Source organism: Podarcis bocagei, assembly GCF_964188305.1.
Source record: "Podarcis bocagei genome assembly, chromosome: 6".
In the NCBI taxonomy this organism is placed as follows: Eukaryota; Metazoa; Chordata; class Lepidosauria; order Squamata; family Lacertidae; genus Podarcis; species Podarcis bocagei.
This window is the reverse complement of record NC_138130.1, coordinates 70,740,525-70,767,169: the sequence shown is the minus strand read 5'-3', so window position 1 is coordinate 70,767,169 and position 26,645 is coordinate 70,740,525. Positions and strand designations below refer to the sequence as shown.

At 42.7% G+C, this 26,645-nt stretch overlaps 1 protein-coding gene across 1 annotated transcript in view; it reads right to left on the bottom strand.

Annotated features, from left to right (window-relative positions):
- Positions 1-1,349: 1,349 nt before the first annotated feature.
- Positions 1,350-26,645, bottom strand: part of MYH15 (myosin heavy chain 15) — a 93,092-nt gene continuing 67,796 nt past the window's right edge. Inside the window, exons 32-42 of the mRNA XM_081198862.1 lie at positions 24,441-24,790; positions 21,224-21,348; positions 14,166-14,281; positions 13,238-13,430; positions 11,024-11,227; positions 9,506-9,631; positions 8,313-8,483; positions 7,913-8,017; positions 7,113-7,208; positions 4,554-4,691; positions 1,350-1,484 (exon numbers count right to left, since the gene is read on the bottom strand). Coding sequence (XP_081054988.1) covers positions 1,467-1,484; positions 4,554-4,691; positions 7,113-7,208; positions 7,913-8,017; positions 8,313-8,483; positions 9,506-9,631; positions 11,024-11,227; positions 13,238-13,430; positions 14,166-14,281; positions 21,224-21,348; positions 24,441-24,790 — 1,642 coding nt within the window. The 3' untranslated portion in view covers positions 1,350-1,466. The remainder of the gene's footprint in view (positions 1,485-4,553; positions 4,692-7,112; positions 7,209-7,912; positions 8,018-8,312; positions 8,484-9,505; positions 9,632-11,023; positions 11,228-13,237; positions 13,431-14,165; positions 14,282-21,223; positions 21,349-24,440; positions 24,791-26,645) is intronic.

Below are 26,645 nucleotides of genomic sequence, written 5' to 3'. Positions count from 1 at the left end.
GATTAGCTGCAGGAAGCTCCTGCAGCCAATCGGAAGCTGTGGAAGCCCCATCGGACGTTCAGCTTACAAAAGAATGTTTGAAAACTGGAACACTCACTTCCAGTTTTTGATCGTTCAGGAGCTTGAACGTTTGACTCCCAAGGCACCTGGGAGTCGAGGTACGACTGTACTATCTACGTACATAATAATGCATATTCTCCCTGTTTACTGTGCTACCACTTCACCTTTCTTTCATCTGCCACCTCCCTTTGCAAAGTGGATTAAAAACCCTCTGGGCAAAGGCCTGTCCTTGACTATTAGTCATACTGACTGGGGCCGATGGAAGCTAAAGTCCAACCACAATGGGGGTCTCAGGTTCCCTACCACTACTGTAAAGAGTCATGCACCCTGAAGCCACTATCTAAGATAAATAAGAAAAACTAATTAACCTTTTTTGTCCACCAGCTACTGGTGGCAGCCAGCTGTGATGGGAAGTTCCTTTGTAGGACTCCAGATATACGAATGATTATGCCTGAATATATACTATAGATCCAGGCTATGTCCCCTTTCAATGAAAATCTTCAGCGGAAAGGTCAATGGAAAGCAGAAAATATAGTGTGACAAAATTGCTAGCATGCATAAGCCTAATAAGAGCTATATTTCCCTTGCTGCTTTTCATGGAGTTCCTGGCTCCTTTATCTGAATGCCTCAATCTCTCCATAAACTGGGTGACTGCTGAGTTATTACCTATCTCTAACGTCTTGTCATCTCACACACCTGCTCATGCGTCTCACATCTTTCCTCTGCAGCAGCTTCATATATAGAGGAGATCTGAAGCTCACAACATCAAGGAGGAGATGGTAGAAGATTTAGCCTGCTGGAATTTGAGATTGGTACAAGCCTTTGATTGGGAGTTAGGGCCATGTATGTGACAGACTGCTCTTGGCTAAGGTAACTTGTTACAAAGTCTTCAAAGTGACTTTTAAAATAATAATAAAAAAGCTATAGCTCACCTTTTTTGAATTCCTTACGTTTCCAAAAACAGAAGCTTGGCATGGGAGCATTTAGTATGCTTTACTGTGCCTTTAAACCAGATGACAACCTCTAGATCATGAATAAGAGGCTATCTGACTCATAGGTCTAGGGCAGTGGTGGAAATCTGTCCTGTACAAGTCACATCAAAAGGCAGTCATTAAGCAATTTCCAGATATTTCAATGGGGATTCCACAAAACATGTTTTCCCGTGAAATCTGCACTTTATCCCCAACATCCTAAATACTAATAAAAAGTGCTGAAATTGTTTTTTCACATCCAAATACCAAGCCTTGCGAAACACAACTGTAAACACATATAACAAGGGCATCAGCAGATTTTAATTTGATATTTGTTTATTTGTTAAGATGCCTGTTTTCTTCTGCTTCAGCGGTGGGCTGCTGGTTTCTATGCAAGAACCAGTCTAGCCAGCAGCTACTCAAGGCATAATAGGTTTACTCCTCATCGTGAACCTGAAATACATTATAAAATATGACAACACAGTTTAGGCTCAACAGAAATGACTGCATGGCTTTTTAAAGCAACAATCCTTTACACACTTCCTAGGAAAGATGGCTCACTGTATTCGTCCTGAATTTCCTTTGTGGAATGCATTTTTGTGTAGGAAGAATATACAATATAGACAGAAATGCAACGCAGAACGTCTTACAAGGCTTCAAAAAGTACCAGGGCACAACATGTTTGCACATAGCTAAGTACAAAATTAAGAATGTACAGTAGCATCCATGAGGAATGGTGCACCACCTCATGGCTGTGGCATCCCATGATGAGTTGCATATAAAGCACTATGTGAACTGTAGCAAGGTGGCGTTAATCCCATACTCACTTTCTCGGCAGCAAGACCCATTTTGCACAATGGAGCATACTTCTGAGTAGACATGCGCAGAATTGCATTGTTCCTTGAACATCATTCCCACCGAAATCAATGGGACAGGTTAGCCATAACTTCCATTAAGTTCAACTAATTTATTCTTTACTCTGGTCTGCTGCTTTAGCTCCCCCCTCCCCAATTGGCCAGTTCAAATGGAAATTTTGGTGGGCAATCCCACAAGCCCTTTCAGCCAGCCAGGGAGGATTACACCGGCCAGCCATGAGGAAAACAATGTTTTCCATTGTGCCCTGGGGAGTGCTGGGTTGAGCTGCAACCCCTGCCCCACCAGAATTGGGGTGAGTGCCCATTCTCTTCTGATGTGCAAGTCAGGGGTGGAGCTTGCTATCCCTGCCCCACACAGGGCCAAGTGTACAGGAAGCAGATGTATAGGCAACCAAGGGCTGCCACATGGAGGAGGGAGCATGCTTGTTTTCTCCTGCTCCAGAGGGTAGGACTCAAACCAATGGATTCAAGTTATGAGAAAGGGGATTCTGACTACACTTCAGGAAGTCCTTTCTGACAGTAAGAGCTGTTTGACAGCGGAACAGACTCCTTTGGAAAGTGGAGGACTCTCCTTCCTTGGAAGTTTTTAAGCAGAGGTTGAATGGCTGAGTTTCCTGCATTATGAGGTTGGACTAGATGACCCTCGGGGTCCCTTCCCACTCTACAATTCTATGATTCTAAGTAAACTGCACTATAGGGAATGAGGCTATGAAGGGGACTTTTTGAGCCAGTCTGTCCACATACCATGGAAGGTGGGAAAGGGAGATATTCTGAAAACCTTTGGGCAGAAAGTTTTCCTGGCTTTAAAAGGGAATCTGTGTCTTTAAGAACTGTGTGGAATGGAGAGGCTGAGTAAGGGTCTAGTGTTGTGGTGATAAAGTTGCAGCTTGCTCAACGTTATTAAAAAGCATAGCATGTCTCTTCAGATATTAGGTGCTGGCAGGGTTTAAACGTACGAATTATGAATAACCTCCGTTTTCAAGATATCAAGTGGGCTGATGTATTAAGAAGTATTTTTTAAAAAAAATGTGTTTTCTATTTGCATTTTATCTGCATGGATTTCTGCTGCCCAAACAAATGTGGAAAAGTAAAATGAAGGATAAATCTCTTTACTAAAACTTGGCTTTGGGTGTTTGGTGGAGTGTTGTTTTTCTTGTTGCCTGAAAAACTTCTGGAAGAATTCTATTAATATATTTTGCATAATGATAAGCCTACCATGGTAGTTACTGTGGTTCTTGTTTACTGTGTCACCTCTCTCTATTTAGGAACCCTAAAAGGCAAGAGCGTGATAATGACTTATAGCTACATACATTATGCTCATCCCACAGGATTTACTTCTAAGAGCAGGCAATGTCTAATCTTTTCATATGTTTGAATGACAGCATGTACACAGTCCCACATCTATTAACCAGATCTTGCCCCCTGTCCAACACCTGCATTTAGCACTGCTTGACCTGCATGCGGAAATGCACTTCTACTTGTGAGTAGCATTCTTTTGGTAATGTTTGAAAAACAGGAAGAGGAGCTAAATGGTTTTGATTTGGGGGGAAAATTTATCCGCCTCCAAGTTTCCAAAAATTGCTAGGAACTGCCACCTCCACTGTGCATTACAAAATCACAACAGGGATTTATTATAGCGTTGTAACTGCTTGTAACAAGAAGCAACAGGCAATGTGGGCACTTTTCTCACCTGCAGTGGAAATGGTTGTGAGTCTCTGACTATTACAGACATCATGTGAAGGAGGAAGTTTTGCTGCTTCACTCAGGTTGAAAGCGATTGTGTTTTCTACCTTAGTGTCACCCCATGGAGCTCTCAGAATGGTGGCCATGACAACAGCATCATAGGATTATGCAATATGGATGTCGGCCAGAACAGGCTTCCTTCTTAGCCTCTACTGTTCTACGGGGACTTTCATTTGTATTAGTGAATAAGATTTTTCTCAATACCCATCATTAGAGAAAATAATGTTGATATAACCAGAAACTATGAGTTGCAGCTGCCAAAATAATGCAAAATAAGCCAATGCCAAGGTTGTTAACTGCTAGTTTTAGCTGGTTTTAGGATGTAATCCAAATCCTAACAAAATCATTGTCAACCCTCCACACTGATTTTAATAGATCTGGATTGCACCTTTGATGATTAATTCTTATATTAATTACAGTAGCTCCAAAGGCATCATTACATGGGCAAAACATAGAGTTTGAGTGATTAATATGTGTTGGGCATTATCTGGTTTTGCCTAGACTAAATTAATATATTGATACCATGCAGTTTGGCTTGGAATAACAAGCATTCCACAACAGAATGGCTTCCTGCAGTCTGCAGTGTTTCATTCACAGCTGTGCCTTTGTAGTGTTATTTGCTGCATACCTTGCTTGGCTATAAACTGTCAAGAAAGATTCAGCCTTCAGTGCTTCTTGGCTGCATTTTGGGACCTCAGGAGTCAACCCATCAGGCTGGAATTGCTGCCCCTTCTCCCAAACTGGGCAGGCAGAGGAGAAATAGGAAAGACTATTCCAAGTATGCAGGCACATAGATGGGTTGTCTGAGATGCAGGCCCACGAAATCCTCACCTCACTCCAATGTCCTGCCCTGCTTTTCTGAAGGTTCTACCAGAAACATTCTCCCCCGATTCGCTTGACATACCTTTTTTATGCCAATATCTCTTGACTTGGTCCTGAGCTTATTGACCTGGGATTCAGCTATTTCGGCTCGCTCTTCAGCATCATCCAACTCATGCTGCTGCTTCCTGTACTTTGCAAGGTACTGGTTGGCTTGAGCTTCCTGGTAGGAGGGAGAAAAGAACATCAAAAGTGCTTTGCCTCCATAATCTAGCAAGTAGTGGACCTTCCACTACTTGTGAAAAGCATTCGTGAGTCAGTGGTAAACATTTCATGGAACTTTGTGGGATTTGCTACACAGGAAAGGCAATTTCATCTTTAAAAGTCTGTCTGGGAGGCCATCAGTGATCAGTCAGAGAGTTTTGTAGGTGGCAGGTAGTGATTTCAAGCCTTTAATTGGAAAGCAAACAGCGTAGAAAAATTCCACATTCTGTGGTGAAGAAATAGCAAATTGCTCTAGACCAGCCTTTCTCAACTTGTGGGTCCCCAGATGTTGTTGAACTACAACTCCCATCACCCCTAGCTAGCAAGGCCAGAGCTCAGGGATGATGGGAGTTGTAGTCCAACAACATCTGGGGACCCACAAGTTGAGAATCACTGCTCTAGACCCTCAAGTTGTGCTATTATCACAAAGGCCTCCAAGACTAAATAAGGCAACCTTTGATGCCCTCTAGATGTTATTGGACTACAACTCCCATCATCTCCAGCCAGCAAGGCAAAAAGTTAGAGATAGGAATGGGAAAAAAATCTGATTCAGTTTACATTTAAAGATGAGCCTATGAATGTTTCACTTTCCAAAATAATGCATGAACTGAAACACTCATCCTTTGACATCCGCACATATCCAACTTTGGCAATGCAATTCGCCAGCCACGTAATGTGTACAAAAATGCATATAACTGTAGTAAGATGTCCATAAAAACAAATGCAGCAGTAAATATAACATAACCATGCATTATATTAGGGGAAATTATTTTGCAAAAATGTGTATTTTAGGCAAAATGGCTTATTAAAAAAAATGTAAATTAAGAGAAATTCACACTAAATGCTGGTGATCTTCCGCAAAGATTTTTTTAAAATTGCAGACTGATGTGGAGATGTGGAACTTAAGAGAAAAATAAGAATTGATAGAGTCACCCATCTAAAGTCAGGGATAATGGAATTCAAGAACATCTAGAAGACACCAAGTTGAGAAAGACATATCCATAGACTCCACAAACAGTTCCATAATCAGCCTTTTGACTTAATCCAGAAATGTAAACATCTGAGTTTACAGGAATGCGCAGCAACAGATTTTACTGCTGTAAGTAGGCCTGCCTCGCCCTTTGAGAACTCTCATTCTAGGCAGAAAGCCATGTGAAAGTTGCTTGTACAGCCAGTGGCTGTGCTATGGAACTCCAAATACGTTGAGACACTTTTAGTAAACACATACTACTCTGTTTCAGATCTTTAGTGCATTAAGTCAGAAGATCTGTCTGTGGTATTCGCTGAAGCGAAAACAGGAATACAGAGTGAAATGTTTTCTGACAGCGGCATTATTTTGTCAAGCACTGGAATGCCTTAGACAAATGATTCTGTACCAAAGTATCGTTCATTTTCCATTCTGTGAGATGAAACTGTATTTAGATTTGTTGTAGATAATGGAATGCAGCAGAAACATCATCCTCTCTGTTTTTGGTAAGAGATGCAGCATGCGTGCTGTTGTGTATGAAGCCAAAACTTCACCACTCCCACATAAGACGGCAGTATCAGCAGATGAGAAGGAACGTGCAAGGTTCCAGGAGTACAAAATATCTTGAGAAAGTAGCCTTTAAGGTTGCGAGAACCTATCAAGATGGCCTAGTCAAGACTGAGTGTGCCCAGTGACCATGAAATGCTACCTAACCCTTTTTCCAAGGTGGGGGAGAGGTATACATAGAAAACTAGCAGGGAGGAAAATGGAATGAAGTCTGACAGACTGAGGCATGATTGACAGTGAATAGGGGTGCTTCACAGTAGAGCAATTTGCTGAAGGTCTGCATCCTTATTTCTTAGGGGGAGATGTGATTTTAAAAAATAATAATACACCAAATATTCCAAAACTGAGAAGCTTCTGTGCTGTGCTTTTTTAAAAAATTTAAACCATTTATAGAAACTGAATAAAATTAAGTAACTGTGCCTAATTTATTTGTGCTTCCAATTCAAGTTTTTCTTGTTGTAAAATTTGGAAAGGTCTGGTGTGGGTGAGGAAAAGAAAACCATTTTAAAAATTGGAGTTTGGAAACATTCTGGACTTAGGGTCAAAGCAATGACACAGCTCTCTGTGCCTCCCAGTTTTCAAAATCTTTAGTAGGAGATTTAGATGTACTCTCTGAACTTTCCTCCATGCTTTTGAAGGTAGAAGAAATGTGCTTTTCAAAAAGGGAAGAGAAATTGCTGCAATGTTCAGGATTCTGAGGCGACTTGATGATACCTCTTTGTGCAGTGTTGTTGTCACACATCAGCAGTTTGTCTTCCTTTCCCGGTTTGAATAATACAACTCCAATCAGAAATTAGGTGAATTACTGATTTGATAAGAGCCACACATTACACTGCACCAACTTACAGCTTCTTCTGCTTGATGCTTGTAGCTTTTCACTTTCACCTGCAGCTTATCAATCAGCTCCTGCATCCTTGTTAAGTTCTTCTTGTCTTCTTCTGCCTTTGTAGAACAAATAGGAAAAAATAAGTGTTAACTTGGCAACCATCCGCTCCTCAGAGTTAGAGAGCTTGTTTCACTGGAAATCTAGAATTATGGAACTAAGAGACTCTATCTAATTTTTATCCTAGCCTTCCTCCAATGAGCTCTGGATGACTTAAATTGGGTCACTCCATTTTATCTCACAGACATCCTGTTGAGGTTTCTGCTGATAGTGAGTTGCACAGTGAACTTCACCCAGAAAAATGTGTGGTTGAACAAAGATTTTGAACCCAAATTTTGCAAGTCCGGTACTCTATCAGCTGCAACATACTAGCTATAGGGATGCTTGGAGAATTCCATTGACCTCTCAGCTACCAGTCCTCATTCTCATTCCCTTGCTTCAGTGTTTCCTGGAATGAGTCAGAGGTTCAGGCAGAGGAAGAGACAGAAACTGAAGAGTGCTGGTGAGATAAGAACATTTCCTCCTTTGACTCAGACATCTCTCTGTCCTTCATCCCACAAAGCTATTTTAGTCAGCATGGAGATGAAAGAGCCAGAAGGAAAAGAAAAGTGGTAGAGAATCGCCTGCAGGCTGTTAGCTGCTGCCTATAATATATAAAGTCTTTGGTAATGCTGCTTTACATCAGAACAAGTTTCTGTGATTGGAAATTATGTGTATTTGTCCTAGCGCAATATTTCAGTTCACCCACTTTAGTTATTATTACCTGGTATGTCAGCTCTTTGATGCGCCTTTCATATTTGCGGACTCCTTTCTGAGATTCCGTATTGCGGCGGGCTTCTGCCTCTAGTTCATTTTCCAGCTCGCGGACCTGTAGCAGAATCAAAAGCGTTTATGTGCTCCTGTTGGGCTCTGCCTCATAGGAGTAGCTCAAAGAACTTAGTCTTAGCAATAGGTCTTCAGAACGTGCTTTATAAATATATACTCAAAAGCTTTTGGCATGTTTGTTGAGTGCTCCTTTACATCATTCTCCAGCACTTAGCATTTCAAAATAAAACATTACTGCTCTAGCCAGAGCTGAGCTCCCGTTTTAAAAATGAACACGCCAACCATTTTCCAAGGAGGCTGACACAACAGGTTCTAAAGGTGGACTCTTAGAAGCCTACCCTGGATTCCAGCTTTTGAATCTGCTTCTTGCCCCCTTTTAGAGCAATTTGCTCTGCTTCGTCCAGTCTCTTCTGTAGATCTTTAATGGTCTGTTCCATGTTCTTTTTCATTCGCTCCAAGTGAGCACTGGTGTCTTGCTCTTTTTTCAGTTCTTCGGCCATCATTGCTGCCTATAATAACATAAATGTGTGAAACGCCACCCCAAACAAACAATGAGTCCCAATGATTTTGGCGATTTGAGACAACTACAAAACCCTGGGAAATATCTATAACAGGAGGAAGGGCTACAAATCCTATCATGCATGACCATTGGACGTGCTGGCTGGGCCAATGGGAGTTGGAGTCCAACAGCATTTGGTGGATCACAGATTCCCTCGATCTGGAGAAAGTAATGAACCATTTCTAGGACTTAGGGCTCATCCAGCCTTGCCTTTGCCCTACCACTCCCCCCCCCAAAAAAAAAAATCTGAATTGGAGCAAACATAAATAAAATTTTCTCAAGATTGATGTGGGCTCTGATTTATTGCCAAAGGGTGTGTTTCCCAGGGACAAAACCTCTTGGACCCATGCTTCTGAGGCATGGGACAAGCACAAGGCTGGATGAGACCTTAGTCTAAAATTTTATTTATAACTTCATGTAGTATAATTAAGCACAATGTGAGTTGTTGTACACCTTGGTATTATGTACGGATATCACTTTATGATATCCCTACACTTGAGCCATCTTCTATTTAAGCTGTAACTGAACACATTTGTAATTATCACGAGAGGTGACAATAGGAAAAATCCAAAACAGACACAGTTAATATTTCAGAGAGGCAAATGCTTCTCCCACCCAATTTAGGAACACTGCTGTTATTCTACCAATTTTCACCAAATTTCACATCTGGGTTTTTGAAATGCAGTGAAAGCCAATCTGCATGAAGATATATGGGGAGAAAAGGTCACTTTCGCTATAAAAATGCCAAACATCCTTCTAAATTATGATAGATGTTCTAACATATATGACTTCTGATGACAACAGATCACCACTGCTAGTGAGTCTAAATAAATAAATTTTCACAATCCCTGACTTGCCAGTATGCAAAGCAGTACTTGATTCAGAAACGAAAACCATGGGCAACAAAAGATCAGCAAACCAGGAAGAATAAGACTGGACATCTGTGCAAGCAGGAATAAGCTGTCTACTTACATCAGTGATTGCTTTTTTGGCCTTTTCTTCGGCATTCCTGCACTCCTGGATGGCTTCCTCCACTTCATTTTGCATTTGAGAGATATCAGTCTCCAGCTTCTTCTTCTGGTTGATCAGGCTTGTATTCTTGAGTTTGAAAGGAAGAGGAGAAAGGAAGATCCTTCAGGGACACATGATCACCTTTATCACCTTCTAGGACTAGTGCTACACTGAGGCTATTCACACATTGTACCTGGGGGTGGGTGGGTATAATTCACAAATTATACTTGGGTGCACAAGTGAATGTGTGTCATTAACTACCTTTGGAGTTCCTAGGCAGACAATAGAATTAGAGATATAGAACAGACCAAAAGTATCAATAATGCCACGTTTTTGCTTTAAGATAGAATCAGAATATCTACCATTGGTCATACTCAGAGCAGACCTAGTGAAATGTATGGACATGCAGCTTAAAGCCATTGATTTAAATTGTCTACTCTGAGTAAGATTAGTATTGAATATTGCCCTCGGTTTTCAGCATCAGATTTTATGAGAGAAATTCATTCAGTAGTGTAGGAATGTCTTTTGGTTTTTACACCTGATGTGAAAAAAATGACATTTGAAAGCATCCCTCATCAAAGTAACCCGAATACCACTTAATCCACTTCTCTGGGTAATTAAGCACACAATCAGTATTGAACAGATACTTTTATGCTAATCTGTGAAGGAGAGAGCTAGACTGTGATTGAGCCAAAATGATGCATTTGTAAATCTCATTATTTCCATAAGAAAGATTTACAATTAACTGTTACCTGCTAAAATAATTGGATTTAAAGGTAGTTAATGTTGGCTGGATCATGTCCTGATCTCAGTATGGTTGACGACAGCAATAAGGAACATAATGTCTGTGCCAAAACGGCTAATGTTTTATTATCAACTCAGCTGTTTCATATGGAAAGTTCTCAGAAGTAGTGGTCGGTGTCATATTTTTGAAACTTGGACATTGAAATCATTTTTAGCAATAAAGAAAGGCTCTACAGTATTTATTGAGAACAGTCCACTCTAAGGCACAGTTCACTCTGAACAATATAGGTAAGGCCAATTTTAAAACAATGGAACCTGGGTAAATACTCTAAACTCTCCCTTGACAGGGATGAGTCTTTAATGTTATTGTAGCAGAGACTGAGATAAGCGAAGAGTAAAATCATGAAAGAGATCATTTTGACAGAAAGAGAGCACAACGGGAGGCAAACTAGACAATTTTAAAAGGTGGTAGATATCACAGAAATGTTCAGCAAAGCCATTTTTCTTTTATCTAGAGGCTTTCGAACTATAGATGTGTTAAAATTACTCTTTTTCGCTTTAATTTCTCTCCCCCCCTCAAGAATGAACAGTCTTTGTGTACCCTTGTTAATGGGGTCATACTTTGTCTGAAACCTGCATTGCTCTGAATCACTACTCTATGTAAGAATGTCTGGTTTATGATCTAATGTGATGGGGGGTGAGGCAGGTTAGGGAAACAACATTTGATATAACAACCTGGGTGTGCAGAAGGTTCACACGTTCAGTGGCTTCCAGCAGCTCCTGCTCTGCCAATTTACGGCCACGTTCTGTCTGGTCCAGCAGAGCCCTGAGCTCATCCAGCTCAGACTGGAGGAGAGTGTTACGTCGGTCAGTGACTGCCAGCTGCTCTTTGAAGTCTTCATTCAGGTGTGTTGAATCATCAAGTTGTACTTGCAGTTCCTGCAGAAAAACAGCAGCATGGTCACACACTGGGCCCAATGAAGCCAGGCTTTACTCCTGTTATGCAGAGAAGGAATCTTATAGATGGGATCCCCCATATCGCTGTCTTTCAGGGTTAGGATTGACTGTATTGTAGAAGAAGAAGAAGAAGAAGAAGAAGAAGAAGAAGAAGAAGAAGAGGAGGAGGAGGAGGAGTTTGGATTTGATATCCCGCCTTTCACTCCCCTTCAGGAGTCTCAAAGCGGCTAACATTCTCCTTTCCCTTCCTCCCCCACAACAAACACTCTGTGAGGTGAGTGGGGCTGAGAGACTTCACGGAAGTGCGACTAGCCCAAGGTCACCCAGCAGCTGCATGTGGAGGAGCGGAGACACGAACCCGGTTTCCCAGATTACGTGACTACCGCTCTTAACCACTACACCACACTGGCTCTCCTAGTGTAGTGCAGGGAATCCTATTCCTCAACCAAAGGTGCACTGTGCTTTGAAGCCCTGGCAGTCAGCTGATGGTTGGAGCTTCAAAGGCACCCTGATCCAGGCCAGGAGTGCCTGGAACCCCCTTTCGTTTTCCTACTGTGGTTTCACCTGTCCCATATGTGGTTTTCACCTTTACCATATACCTCATGTCAGGTGTAGGACAGATGGTCATGGCTTGGCCAAAATGTTGTGGACCAGAGGTTCCCTATCCCTACCTAGTACAATAAATCCGCTTTTCTTTGCAATGGACTTTTTGCTGTTAGGAAAGTGATGGGGAACTGCATTGAAATGTTTGAAATGGTTAACATGAAGGGATATAAACACCTTAGAAGCAAATAAGGATGCTCATTGTTGTATAATTGCCTTGCAAACAACTCAGAATGAATGCTCAATAAAATTGGCATGGGGGAGAGGACAGGAAAAGGTTAAACACCTTCCCTCACATTCTCTCCAGGTTGCAAGTACTGTATTCCCCAGAAACCACTTTAGTACTACAAGGGAAAGGTAACTTCTTGTTTGCCTTCTAACCCTAAGTTTGAAGCTGAAGGAGCGTCTCTACCCCCATCGTTCAGCCCGGACATTGAGGTCCAGCTCCGAGGGTCTTCTGGAGGTTCCCTCACTGCAGGTATAGGCAAACTCAGCCCAGCCCCCCAGATGTTTGGGACTACAATTCCCATCATCCCTGACCACTGGTCCTGTTAGCTAGAGATCATGGTAAAGGTAAAGGTAAAGGTACCCCTGCCCGAACGGGCCAGTCTTGACAGACTCTGGGGTTTGTGCGCCCATCTCACTCTATAGGCCATGGGCCAGCGCTGTCCGCAGACACTTCCGGGTCATGTGGCCAGCGTGACAAAGCTGCATCTGGCGAGCCAGCGCAGCACACGGAACGCCGTTTACCTTCCCGCTGGTAAGCGGTACCTATTTATCTACTTGCACCCAGGGTTGCTTTCGAACTGCTAGGTTGGCAGGCGCTGGGACCGAGCAATGGGAGCGCACCCCGCCGCGGGGATTCGAACCGCCGACCTTTCGATCGGCAAGCCCTAGGCGCTGAGGCTTTTACCCACAGCGCCACCCGCGTCCCATTGTAGTTTGGGACTACAATTCCCATCATCCCTGACCACTGGTCCTGTTAGCTAGAGATCATGGTAGTTGTAGGCAAAAACAACTGGTGGGCAAAGTTTGCCTATGCCTGTCTCACTGCAAGAAGTGAGGTTCAAGGGAACCAGGCAGAGGGCCTTCTCAGTAGTGGCACCTGCCCTGTGGAACACCCTCCCATCAGATGTCGAGGAAATAAACAACTATCTGACTTTTAGAAGACATCTGAAGGCAGCCCTGTTTAGGGAAGTTTTTAATGTTTGATGTTTTATCATGTTTTTAATATTATGTTGGGAGTCACCCAGAGTGCCTGGGAAAACCCAGCCAGATGGGTGGGGTATAAATATTATCATTATCATTATTATAATTATCATTATTTTGAGTGCAATCACTCAGAATATTTTTTGTTAATGCCCAGGTCCCACAAGCAACAAGACGTACCTTTATTTGAGCCTGAAGGATGCGTGTGGTCTTTGTTGCCTCAGAGGCATGCCGGTTAGCATGGCTGAGCTGGATTTCCATCTCGTTGAGGTCTCCTTCCATCTTCTTCTTCAATCGGATGGCCTCATTTCTACTCTTGGCTTCCGAATCCAAGGTGGACTGTAATGTGTCTATGGCACGTTGCTGGTTTCTCCTGATTTTGAAATCATGTCATGTAAGCAAATGTGGGCACAGGCTTCTCTTTCCCTAATTTTTGACAATGCCCTGTGCTGCTAGTGAAGTCTACCTTTTCACATATAGATTTTTTAGCATAAAGAGTAAATAGGAAAATTCAGCATTCCCCTCCATTCCCATCTCCAGATCTTCTTACTTCGCTCTGTAAAATAATTTCATTTTGAATCTCTTCCCTGAAATACTCTTAACTGTGAAAGATTCCAGGTTTTTTTTTTGTTTATTGCCTCTTGTTTATTAATGTATCTTTTGTCAACATATTGTGCAGACAGTAATTATCAATCAGCCTTAACAACATTCTTGCAAATTAAGACAGCATGTACAGATGGCAAAACAGATACATAAGCAGAAGAAAATTGCCCTCTTCTACATAATGTGTTACTGCCAGGACAAGTTTGAGAAATTCTGGTGATTGGTAAGAGACACACTGATCATTTGTGTCTAGTTCTTAAAAAGAAACAAAAAACCTGTGTTGGAGCCAGACTACATTAGGTTCTATTGAATTCCATGGGGGAAGATATTCAGGATTCAAGTCCCATTAGTTTAAACTGCATCTAAGTTCAGTTAACCTACTCTGGATGCTGAGAAATACTAAAACTAGAAATCTTGTTTTCTTTTAGTTCCAACCCTGTTCTTTTTAAAAATCACACTTCATATATAGTTTGGCTCTGTTAATTGCCTTGTGTGCATACTATACCTGAAATTATCAACTTCTTCATCTTTTTCTGCCAGCTTTCTTTCAAAGTCTGCTTTAATTTGGGAGAGTTCCAGTTGAAAACGCAATGTCTTGCTTTCTTCATGTTCCAGAGCCCCCTAAAATATATATAATGCATATTAACAACACGGAGATAATAACTTTGAAATATGGAGCCTAATCCTATGCTTCATTGTGCAATGGAACATACATAGGATCCAATTCTAGTGTCTAAGGAATGAAGCTTTCTGCAGCTGCATGGGTCTCTAGGAGTGAGAGTCAAGGGATATCAACAGCTATGTTTATCACACCCTAACAGTGCAATCCTATGTATGTCTACTCAGAAGTAAGTCCCATTGTGCACAAAGGGACTTAGGCCTGCAATCCTATGTATGGTTACTTGGAAGGATCTCCCAATGAACTCGGTGAGACTTAACCCAAGTAGTCATCTATAGGATTGGACACTCATGAGTGTGCACCGGGGAAGTCTGACTCAGGAGAGGGGTACAGTGATGGCAAGAGTCAGAAGCAAGGGAAGTTTCAGAGCTAGAGGAACGGGTGGGTCAGCAAGTGAAGCGCTGGGTCCTTCCTCACCCTTTCCTGAACCACTGTCTCACAGAATCAGGAGCGGGTGAAAGTGAGAAGAGCAGTAGCAGCTTCCACACAGGCGTAGTCTCTGGCTGTGTGTACACAGCCTGTTGGGGGAAGATGCATAAGCTGGTGAAGGGGACATGGCTCCCTGTTGCTGCAACTGCTCCATAGAGCTCAGACCTGGCAATAGCTGCCTAGATGCTAAACCAGCGTGTGTGGTACCTGGAGCCTACTGTAAGTGTGAGCTTTGACAATATAGAGTTAACTATCTGCCGTGTGCATTCCTTCGGCTAGGGAGCACCCTTGACTCAGGGCTAGCCCTAGCATTAGCTGTGTGGTTCAGGCGGCAGATGAACCTGCCATTGCCGCTGTCACCACTGCAGTTGCCACTTAGTCACCAATCCACCATGAAGCACTTCTGCTTTTGCTTCTATAGCAAGCATTAAATAGCATTTGCCACTGCAGGGAAGTGGAGCCCAGGCCTACATCCCCCCTTCCTAAGATTGAGGCAATGTGGGTGAGGTGGCCTAGGGTAGGAAAGACTCTTAAATTTTAAAGCAGCAGTGGGAAGTCTGTGGCCCCCCAGATGCTATTGGACTACATCTTGGGCCATTGACTCTGCTGACTGGGGCTTGCTGAAGTCCAACAACACCTGGAGGACCACAGGTTTCCGTAAACAGTAAAGATAAAGGGACCCCTGACCATTAGGTCCAGTCGTGGCCGACTCTGGGGTTGCGGCACTCATCTCGCTTTATTGGCAAACCAGAGCAGCACACGGAAATGCCGTTTACCTTCCCGCCGGAGTGGTACATATTTATCTACTTGCATTTTGACGTGCTTTCAAACTGCTAGGTTGGCAGGAGCAGGGACTGAGCAACGGGAGCTCACCCCGTCGCAGGGATTCGAACCGCCGACCTTCTGATCAGCAAGCCCTAGGCTAAGTGGTTTAACTCACAGCGCCACCCACGTCCGTAAACAGTATTCAGCCGTAATTTCCACCACTGCGGCAAAGCAGGGACAGCACAAGCACTCTCTGGGGCCACCCAGCAAACAATGCTTTGCTCTGATGAAGGACCTCTTTCTTAGAGTTTGACACTGAGGCGTGTGGTGATCCTGGTTATCTTAGAAGTGATTCTTATGCTGCTGTCAGCAAGTGTTTGACTAGGTGAGCCTGCATGTTAATGTAGGACAGGAGGAGGCAGCTGCCGTGGAGGCAGAGGAGGAAGACAGTGGCAACAGCCCACCTCAGGCAGTGCAATGCCTTGCACTGACGCTGTTCTCAGGTTAATGAGCATTGAGTAGCAACCAAAGTGATGTCAGAGCAGCTTCATAAGTAGCACCAGTATTTTCCTTCAGCAAAGGGTGCTCCGGGAGCTTGCCTCGTGTAAGACACTGCTTGTGTTGTTCTAGCATCTACATCAGTGGACCCAGGCGGGGGACTCAAGATGTAAGTTACAGTCTTTCGTTTTATTCCTGCACAAATATCCTCTCTAGCTGACAAGACTTCTTATTGATCCCTTAAAATATCAATAAGAAGAAAGTCCGGTTTTGCTATCAGAAGAATTGATGTAATTTGCTCTGGTTTCAACTTCTATGATATGGGATGTTGTGGCAGGTTCTTAAGAAGTGAGACTGGAAGGTGTAACCTTTCCCCACAGCTACTGTTGTTAAAGTTGGAGGGGGGGGGTTATATTAAATGCATTCACACATTTCGCCTGCAATCCTTCACATACATACCTGGGATCACTGCAATCAGTGAGTATTGCAATCTTATACCTGAGTAGACAGGTATAAGATTGCACTGTTGTGTCTGTTTTGGCCATCGAGTTCATCTCTTTTCCCTCTTCTTGCATAATCTTTCTGCAGAGTTTATATTAAACATGCATAAGAGTTCTCCCCTCCATCAGCTGAGAAGCAAAGAGGCATGGAAGGTGATAAAAAAAGAAAAACTTAAGTGGTAAGGCTGGGGGTTTGGGGACTGACACTGAGCTAAGTCAAGGAAGAACTTGGCATTTCTGCAGTCTAGGGACTGCAAAAGACATGGAGATTTGGCTGGACTGTGTGTGTTTGTGAATGTAAGAGTGTTGTAGAGCTAAATCTATATGGTAAATAAGGTTAATGGGTTATAGGGGCTCTAAGGGCTGTTTAATTCTCTCTCAACATCCATAAAAATGGAAATTTGTTCTTCTTTGTGTACAGTTTATGCCACCATACTATGCACTAGATAATCATTGCCCACAATATGAAGATCAGTTAGGGTCTGTGGAGTTCTTGACTATCCGGTCTTCAGCAGATCCCATCCAGGAAATCTGTGTCATTCAGTTATTAGCAAAAGCAGTGCAAATGAAGCAACAAGTTTACCTGATTTAAACAATCTGTCAGACAGAATCAAATAAGGTCTTTATATGGTAGTTATTGGATATGGTTTGGTATCTACTACCTTTAGAAATAAAAGACAGAGGCAATATCTGGCTGAATGCTGTCCAATATTGCTTTTGGATTGTGACAAAAGTTAGAGAATTTTGAAACGTTCTATGAAGGATAGAGGGTTTTTTTTTAACTCCAGGATAATAGCCAACACACACACACAAATACATCATGCACTACTTGCATAAGTAATATTTCACTCATGCGCCTCCTAATAAAAACCCATTTGTGCAAGAGAGGAAAGGAGGAATTTCTACTAAATTAGCATCAAAAGGCAGCCACTTAATATTGGCTGCTTTATATCCTAAGCAAATAATTCGTTCTTTGTGGGTCTCAATTCATGGAAGCAGTAAGGTACATAATTCCTGTAATGAAACTGTTGGTGATCAACAGCTGACTCAAGCTTTCTAATATTTGGGTAGTGCTCAGTAGCAATGGCTGTGAACTTCCCCCATCTTGAGTTAGCAAGGGGAAAGATTTATGGCTTAGCCGGGTTCCGATTTCTGTACAATAACTACCACAGCAGAGTAATGGGGCTTTTGGAGAGGGGGAGCAGGGTGCTAGTAGAGTTTAGAGGATATGTGGCTTGACTGTATCAGGCCTTTAGAGCTGTTATCTTTAGTGTGGATGGCCAGGAATACCAGACAACTGGAAAACAAACCCCCACCTTTGTAAATAATATTGAATGCTCCCAAATGGCTTGCAGCTTTCTTTGGAGTTTCCAAGCACCAGTCCCTGGCCCAGCACCACCACCACTACTAATGCGCAGCCCCTGCCTAGGACACTTGAATCCCAATACTGCCACAACAGAAAAGCAGAAATTATGCATCAGCAAAGGCCAGGGGTGGGATGATACCATATGCAATCCAAAGAACTAAAGGGCTGGGAGAATGCCTTGAAAGCATTTCTGCAGTTAATGGAGACCTATAGGATTGGTCTGTTAGTACGACACACTGCTTAAGAAGTGGGGAAGAGCAAAACACTTCCCCTTCCATTTTGTTTACAGATCTGTGGCCGTGCTGCTTTTAGCACTAATATGCCATGGCACGTTCTAGGGTAATCTGTCAAGGTAAAGCTCTTGAACACACCACAAGCTGATGCATTATGACCAATCAGCTAGAGTATATTCGCAACATATATTATATATAAAAATATAATATATCGATCATATATCTATCTATCATGCTTAGCTATTCAAAGCAGTGGGATGAAACATGCTGTTCCTCTGCTCTGATAGCAACACCTTTTTATTTGGAGGGGAAATCCCTGCAAAGTACAAAACAGCCTGCAAGATGAAAAAAAGAAAGAAAAGATTTTGATAAAAATTAAATAGCTTAAGCTAAATCTTATTTTCAAGTATTCCAAACATTTCTAACAGATGAAGAAATGGAACTTTTAAAAAAACTAATTATGTGTTATTTTTAAAGGTTAATTCATGAAAATGCCCTTGGTGATGTTAAATTATTCCACAATATAAACAAATCATGTTCCAGTGCACTGAACAAACCTCCAGATATCACAGCAAATGCAGGTGCCAGGTGGGGAAGCCAAAATGTTTCAGGCGCTCATGAGAATAACTGATGGCTTTTAAGAATATATTCACTCTAGCTTCATAAAAATAAAAGTGATTTGGGGGGTATATTAGCTTTCCAGTCCTCACATTATCCTGATGGCATTGGCTGTATTGTAGCAGATATGAGCAACCATTTTTCCTCCCTCCAAAAACACTCCTGGGAATGAGGCTGATGGATGACTGTAGTTAGCTTGAAACAGTGGCCAGGCATAAAAGAAAATTAAAAGAAAGGAGAAGAGAAATCCTAGGCTCTTATTTCAAGGTAAGCCCCTACTCTCCCCAAAAGGTGCTAGAATTTTGCCTGCATCAAGAGTCCTCAAATATTCAATCTCATCCTACTTGTGTAGGAAACCAATGATCTCCTGAAAGTCTTGGGGGTACATTCAGCATATCTTTTTTTAATTCCATGACTGAGATTCTGATCTCTTTTTAACTAACAGCAGGAGAAGTTAAGTTAATTCAGATTGGGAGCATGGTATCAGGGGGAGAAAGCGTGTTCTCCTTCATGGAGAGCACGTGTTGCGGTGGGGGCCGCCAGGACACTCCAAAGTTGGGGGGCGGGCTAATTGATCGTTGGCCACTGATGCGATTGGGGCTTCCCTTGTTGTTGGGAAGAAGTTAATGTTGCCATTTATTGATTGACAGCCAGAAATGCTAAAACTCCTTGCACGAGGCTAGGGCTTCCTCTTTTCGCCCGTGCATCAGATTGCCCGTCCCTCCCTCCCTAGAATAGGGTTCTTCGCTTTGACCTTGTTATGCCTGTCATGGGGTCATCTGCTTTGGAGCGGGGGCCTGGTAGGAATTTTGTCCATCTGGCTGATTGGCTGGGGCCATTTGGTTTTTGCCTACTGCGTAGCAAATCATCACAACTTGTAAGGTTCGCGGTTAGGCATTGGTTTATGGTTTGGTTGGTTGAAGGGCATGGATTGGCTGTGCCTGCCCCTCTAATGCTGCTGCTGCAAGGGATTCTGTTAAAGGAATTGGGAGCTAACTATTGCTTGCCCACTCTGTAAAGGGGGCTCGGGCCATAACAATGAGCTCCTGGTTGCATTTGGGGTGAGGGCAGGTTCCCTGCTCCGTGTAACCCCCAAGTGTATTCCCCCATTCTGACTTTCGCATCATGCGGAATGTCAGTCTGTCCCCCATGGTGGGGGCAGATAGTCGCAACCAATGCCTACGCAACCACTCACAAATTTGTATTTTAATAAAGTTGTGGCCAAAATTATGCCACCTACATCTGATCTAAAAAGAGAAAAGAATTCCAGTTATGAGATTCAAAGCCTTGCTTAACATCACATATAGTTTGATCCTCAAGATCACTTGATTCTCTAGACTGTGACTAGAAACCAGGAATGGTCAGCACCATCGAGCTGCAAAACCTTCGCAGTTATGGAGAACGTGCTGAACAGCCTCACATTACATCCAGATAGGTCCATTTGCATATTGCATATAAAATCCAAATGAGAGATGTGATATGAAGTGTAGAATCCCTCTTTCTTACATATGTGTTTGTTTATTATGGTTAAAAAAAGATTTTTTTATTGTTTCTAATGCATTGTGCGTGTGTGTGTGTGTATCTATCTATCTATCTATCTATCTATCTATCTATCTATCTATCTATCATCTATCTATATCTATCTGTACTATCTATATCTTAATTGCATTGTGCAGGCACAGATAAATAAAACAACACTTGAACATGTTTTGGCAGGGTCACCAGGGACCAGAACCTTGCTTTGGGGAACTGCTGCCTACAAGCCATTACTTGTCCATCCCTGTCCAGGGGAATAGTCTCCGTTGATGCAGCACTCTGTACAGACTTGTAGTGCTTGCTCATCACCATATGCTAACCAAGGATAGGGTGCCTGTGGTGCTCAAAATGTTATGGGACTACAACTCCCATCATCCATGGCCATTGACCATGTTGACTGAGGACAATGGAACTCGGGATTGGGCAATGTCTGGAGGGCTGCGAGTTTCCCATCGCTGCCCCAGAACATGCCCAACACTCCCCTATGGCTGTTTATTACAGGGTAAAATAGGTAATGGTGGAAAAGCTACCTTCAGGGAAACTTGTCTGCCATTCCTGATATGCCCAAGGATTTCTAGAGTCCATTGCTCAAATGTCTAATCTGACTGGGTTTTTCCCCCAAAACATTTTTTAAACCCACACTAAATTCAAACGAAAACTTCAAAATGTGAAAGTTGAAATCTTTCGAAAAGTGTACTGCAACAGCACTTGTACATAGCCTACCCTAGGATCCCTACGTAAAGAGAAGGGGAGGAAGAAATCTAAGTAACAATAATATTCCATATAATAAGTACTACATCATTTTACCACACTTTGTTTTCCCCGCCTATGCACATGAAGCAAATCTTGTTTATCCTTTGTTTCCTCTGTTTTTCTTTTGGGTGGAAAACTGACAGCGACTCTAGAAACCTCATTTCTTGTTCCAAACCTTTGTCTTACCTCAGCTTCTTCCAGGGCTAGCTGGACTTCCGATTTTTCTTGTTCAATCTGCTTCTTCATCTTCTCCACCTCATGAAGGTTCTTGTTTCCTTCACTGATCTGGTCAGTTAGATCTGAAATCTCCTCTATTTTTTATTTTTTTTTAAAGAAAGACCAAAGTGTCAGAAAGTCCTGAATGCACCAAGTTATCTCTTCACAATGGCAATTTACTTTTTCCTATCTTGGATTTTTGCTAAAAACTTAGAAATTTATGTTTATCTATTTATTTAAAAATTGGTGGGTGCGTATCATATAGAACCATCAAATTTATTAAACAGGCTTATGGAGAAATGAAATCTATCGACTGCATCTGAAAATCACATAGGTTAAAACACATTCATTGCCCTGCTTTTGTGAGGGAATATTTATATGATTTTTTTAAATGGATAATGTATTCTGTATGTCCTTACTCTGAGGATTATTTTTGCTTTGTGATGTGTGTATTGGTATGAGTGTGTGCATGCTCTAGGCTTAGTTGGTCAAAGAACAATGAAATATTTCTTATATTTATGATTGTTTTTTAATGATAAAAAGTGATAATGATAACAATACAATCAGTCCTCTAGAACTGGGTTTTGATCTCCTTCCTCTATGGTTCCCAGTTCCTGAAAACAGAGGTGAAAACTCTTATTCGACACAGCTGAAATCAGGGAAAGCTACATGGCTACATTTTCATCCTGACAGAACCGCTTGGAGCAAACATTGATTGGTTGGCTCCAGCTCTGGCAGTTCTGTTCACAGTTGCAGACAAAACAGGATGCATGCCAATCGACTGGAGCAGGGTAATTGTGGTGCCAATCTTTAAAAGGGGGCTTAGAAATGATCCAGCCAATTCCTGCCAGTAAGTCTTCTTAGTACATTATAAGCTAAACACTTATACAATAAATGAATTGACTAGATAGAAGCACAAGGTATATTATTTAATGAAGGAGCTGGCTTTAGACAAGGCCAGTGTATCTTATATCAGTGTTTCCCAACCTTTTTTGGGCAAAGGCACACTTGTTTGATGAAAAAAATCTCGAGGCACACCACCATTACAGCCCCGTGACGTCAGCGCGCAGCGTCATGCCGGGAGGGATGCACGAAAGTGTAAGTTTCAATTTTTTCCCCTCCCCCTTGCCGGGGAACCTCCAAGCTTTGGGGGTGGGGGGGAGGAGGCAGCAAAGCGAGGCAGGAAGGAGAGCGCGGCTTGGCTGGGTGAGCTTTGGCAGGGGCAGGGAATGAGAGCCGCGAGGCGGGCGCTGCGGACGGAGGCGCTGCCTGCCGAGCTCGCAGGCAGCCAGGCAGGCAGACGGCGAGAGCCCCGCGCTGGGCGGCCTCTCCTTGCCGTCGCCGCCCCGCCTCTCGCCGCCCGACTCGCCCGCCTCCCTCCAGGCAACATCTCGCGGCACACCAGGCAACATCTCGCGGCACACTAGTGTGCCGCGGAACAGTGGTTGGGAAACACTGTCTTATATCATTGCTCTCTACTACCCCATACAGTTGAGAAGTATATTCAAACAGGGGCCAATTGACCTGAAATCTGCTCTTGCCACAGTGGCCTGTGAAATCTAGTGGGATAAACGGACAGTTACCATACTCCACTTCAGGTGGGATAAATGGCCACCTTACCACTTCATCCAGCACTTATCAGGGACTCAGACAGGGGTGCACAATGGCACCAATTATTTTTAAAATGTGTTTATTAAGATCCAGTCTCTCCTCTTGCAGTTGTTGATTCTTATCCTCCTGATTTTGTAAGTCCTGTTATATACTGGCAATACTGTCTTGCTCTCAAAAACTCTACTTAATCCGGAAAGGCTGTTGCAAATCTTGTTAAGCTCATTATATTAATGAATGGCTTGTAATTATCATTAAGATAGTTTCTATCTGGCAGAGGGGGAAAGATCCTCCAAGCTCAGTTCAAACAGCTTCCTTAAAGTTAGGGAATATTTTGAACAATCACATGCTATTTTATTATAAAATGGTCAATATGCAATAGTTATTAAAGAACATATTCTGTGGAAGGACAAAATATTGAATATATTGTGTCAATGTATTTCAGTTTAGTATATAAAACAGCATTAACATGGGTCATAGAAGAGGCAATGAGAAGGCATTCAGCTTTACTTATGCGCATCCCTGTCCCATCCACATGTAAAGCATGGCTGGATATCTTATTGGATATTGAAATGGGCTCATGGGTGAGAACAGCTGTGGCTTCCATCCTACACTGCCTCACATTCTAATGTTCCATCACTTCAGGACCTTTTCTCCCCAGCCCACCTAATTTCTGGTATTGGGAGATAAGAGAAGCACATGCACATTTTCAACTCTTTTCACCTGTACACACCTCTTTGTATTAAAACAAGACCGCTTACCCATGACTTTATATGTGAATGGGGCAGGCAAATGAACAGCATGGCCACATCTAGTTTGGCCCCTAGCTATAAGCAATCTTCAGAGGTGGTAGGATTCTTTAAGTTCTGATACAATTAGTTCATGCCCCTAGATTATTTTAGACTTTGCAGGAGAGTTGTCCAAGTCCCATTTTATAGGAACAATATGATACTAAGCCCATATATGATTGGTAGCCTTGCTGTGGAAGAAGAAATGGGCAACTGCGGTGTTATTCCTATCCATTCCTCACTCCCTTTCACCATCGCTATCATATCTGGTCACCACCCTCTCAGCCACCAAAGAAAATTAAGGTTGCCCATGCCTGCTTCAAGTGAACCACTTCATATGCTTCTGAATACCAGTTGCTGGAAGCCACAGGGGAGAATAGTGCTGCAGTGCTCGGGTCCTGCTTGTGGACTTCCCACAGGCAACTGGTTGGTCACTTTGAGAACAGGATGCTGGAATAAATGGGCCATTGACCTCATTTTATGTTCTTACGATTACATCTATGTTGCCAGTCTTTGAAATAGCAGGAGGATCTCATACTAGCTGGTCTCACTGGAAAAAAGCTAGGCTCTTAGACTAATGACAAAAGGCATCTGGCCCCAATATATCTCTCAGTCCTCAGAGCAAAAATATTTTATGATGTAGAGACTGTTTCCTTGCCTTGTTTGTCTCACGCAATGGTGAAGCTAAACCGCTAGGACTCATGAGCTCTCTTTCTTTCATCATCTGGCTTCCCCCTCCACTCTCCGATTCAACTCGCTTGACTGTCCCACATCTAAAGTGCAGGACTTACCTTGGAGATTCTTGTTTTCCCTCTTCAAGGTCTCCAGATTGTCCATGCTCTCTTCGTACGCATTCTTCAGCTTAAATAATTCCGTGCTGAGGCTTCGGGCTTCCTTCTGGGCACCTTCAAGCTCTGCTTGGGACTCCTCATACTTTTGTTTCCACTCATTAAGGATCCTGTCAAAATTGCGCTGCTTCTTGTCCAAGGACCCCGCTGCTGCGTTGGACTTTTCCAGATCAATCATCATGTCCTCCAGCTCATTCTGCAACCTGTGCTTTGTCTTCTCCAGAGAAGAGCATTTGGCATTGGCCGCCTCGATGGCTTCCTCAGCCTCTTGGAGACGAGCTGCCAACTTTTTCCTAACAGAACAGGTACATGGTAAAACGACCCACAGTGAAAAGGCTCTTAATATTACCAAATCAAAACAGCGTGAATTTCCCTTTGTGGCGTTGTTATTTGATACATTTAAGCAGCCAGAGTGGCTTACAATTTAAAATAGCAGCTTACAGCTTAAGATGCATGATATAAAAGGGGAAAGGAAGGGGGTGTAAAGGATGAAAACAAGCAAATTTGTTTCCATATTTCATGTTTCCTTTCTTTATTATTGAGCATTCTTATATACCGCTTTGTGTAAAACAGGATAACCACCTCCAAGTAGTGTACATTGAAACCAAGAGTACCAATAGGGACCACACACATGCACACACAAGATGAAGAATACAGTTAAAACCCACCAATAAAATAAAATCATGTTACATTATGAAGCTACATTGTGAAACTGCCAGAGACAGTTCTGGGTCAAGAGGAATCAGATGGCCATTGGCCCTAGCCAAGCCAACAGAGGGGGTCTTTCTGTCTCATCTGTGCCTCTCAGGCAGCCAAGAGGAATGAAAACTGGTAAGACATTTCAAGGAAGGGAGGAGCCAAAGGGCAAGCTGATGGAGAGGGTTTTGCTGTCTCATCTCTGCCTCCAATGCAGCCAAGCAGAAGAAGAATTGATGAGACGTTTCTGGGAAGAGAGGAGCCAAATACCAGTTGGGCCTAACTACCCTTCAAAAGGACCTCACACTTCAGCAGGAGTGTGTGCCACAGATCAGGAAAGGTGCCATGAGGATGTCACCTTGGTTAATGAGCAGAGTTAAGGAAACTATTAGAGGCGAGAAGGCTTCCTTCCAAAAATAAATGGAAGCCTTGTCCAAATGAAGAGAACAAAAAGGATCACAAATTTTGGTGAAACAAAGTGCAAGTGGACAGTTGGGGATGCTAAAACATTGGGCACATTGCTAAAAACATTGAATTTGACAACATAAAGTTCTTTAAATAAATTTGAAGTGGAAGACTGTCTAAGGAGGCAGGTGAACCCTTGGATGACAAGGGAATCAAAGGTGTGCTAAAGGAGGATTAAGAGAGAAAATGAAATAATTCTTCGCATCTGTCTTCACAATGGAAGATATAGGGTTATCCCAATGCCTAAACTAACTTTTGCTGGAAAGGAGTCTGAGGAACTGAGGTGGATAGTGGTGATGAGGGATGAGGGATGAAGCTCTTGGTCTAACAGACAAAATAGAAACTGACAAATTACCAGCTCCAGATGGCATCCACCTGAAAGTTTCCAAAGAACTCAAAGGTGAACTTGATGATCTTCAACCTCCATACCTGATGACTGGAAAGTAGTCAATGTAACATTTTTATTTTTTTTACGGGATCTGGGGGGATCCTGGAAATTACAGGCCTGATAGCTTAATGTGTGCCCTGGGAAAACGGGTGGAAAGTAAAGTGAAAGATAAAATAACCAAAAACAGCCAGCATGGCTTCTGGAGTGTCAACAAGTGCATAGGTAGAGGCAATCCAGTTGATATAGTGCACTTGGACTTTAAAAAAGCTTTCAACAAGGTAACTCACCCAAGATTCCTGAGTCAAAAAATAAGATCCTCTTGTAGATCAGGTATTGGTAAAGCAGCAGGCGAGTAGGAATAAATGGGCAGATGGGGGACTCCAGTTTCTACATTTCTCCAAGAATCAATATTGGGACATGTGCTTTTCAACTTGTTCATAATCAGTCTAGAGTTAGGAGCAAGTAGTAAAGTGGCCAGGTTTGCTGGTGACATGAAATTGCTTAGGGTCATTAAAACAAGAAGAGACCATGAAGAGCTCCACAAGGACCTCTCCAAAATGAGTGAATGGGTGGTAAAATGGTAAATGAAACTTCATGGA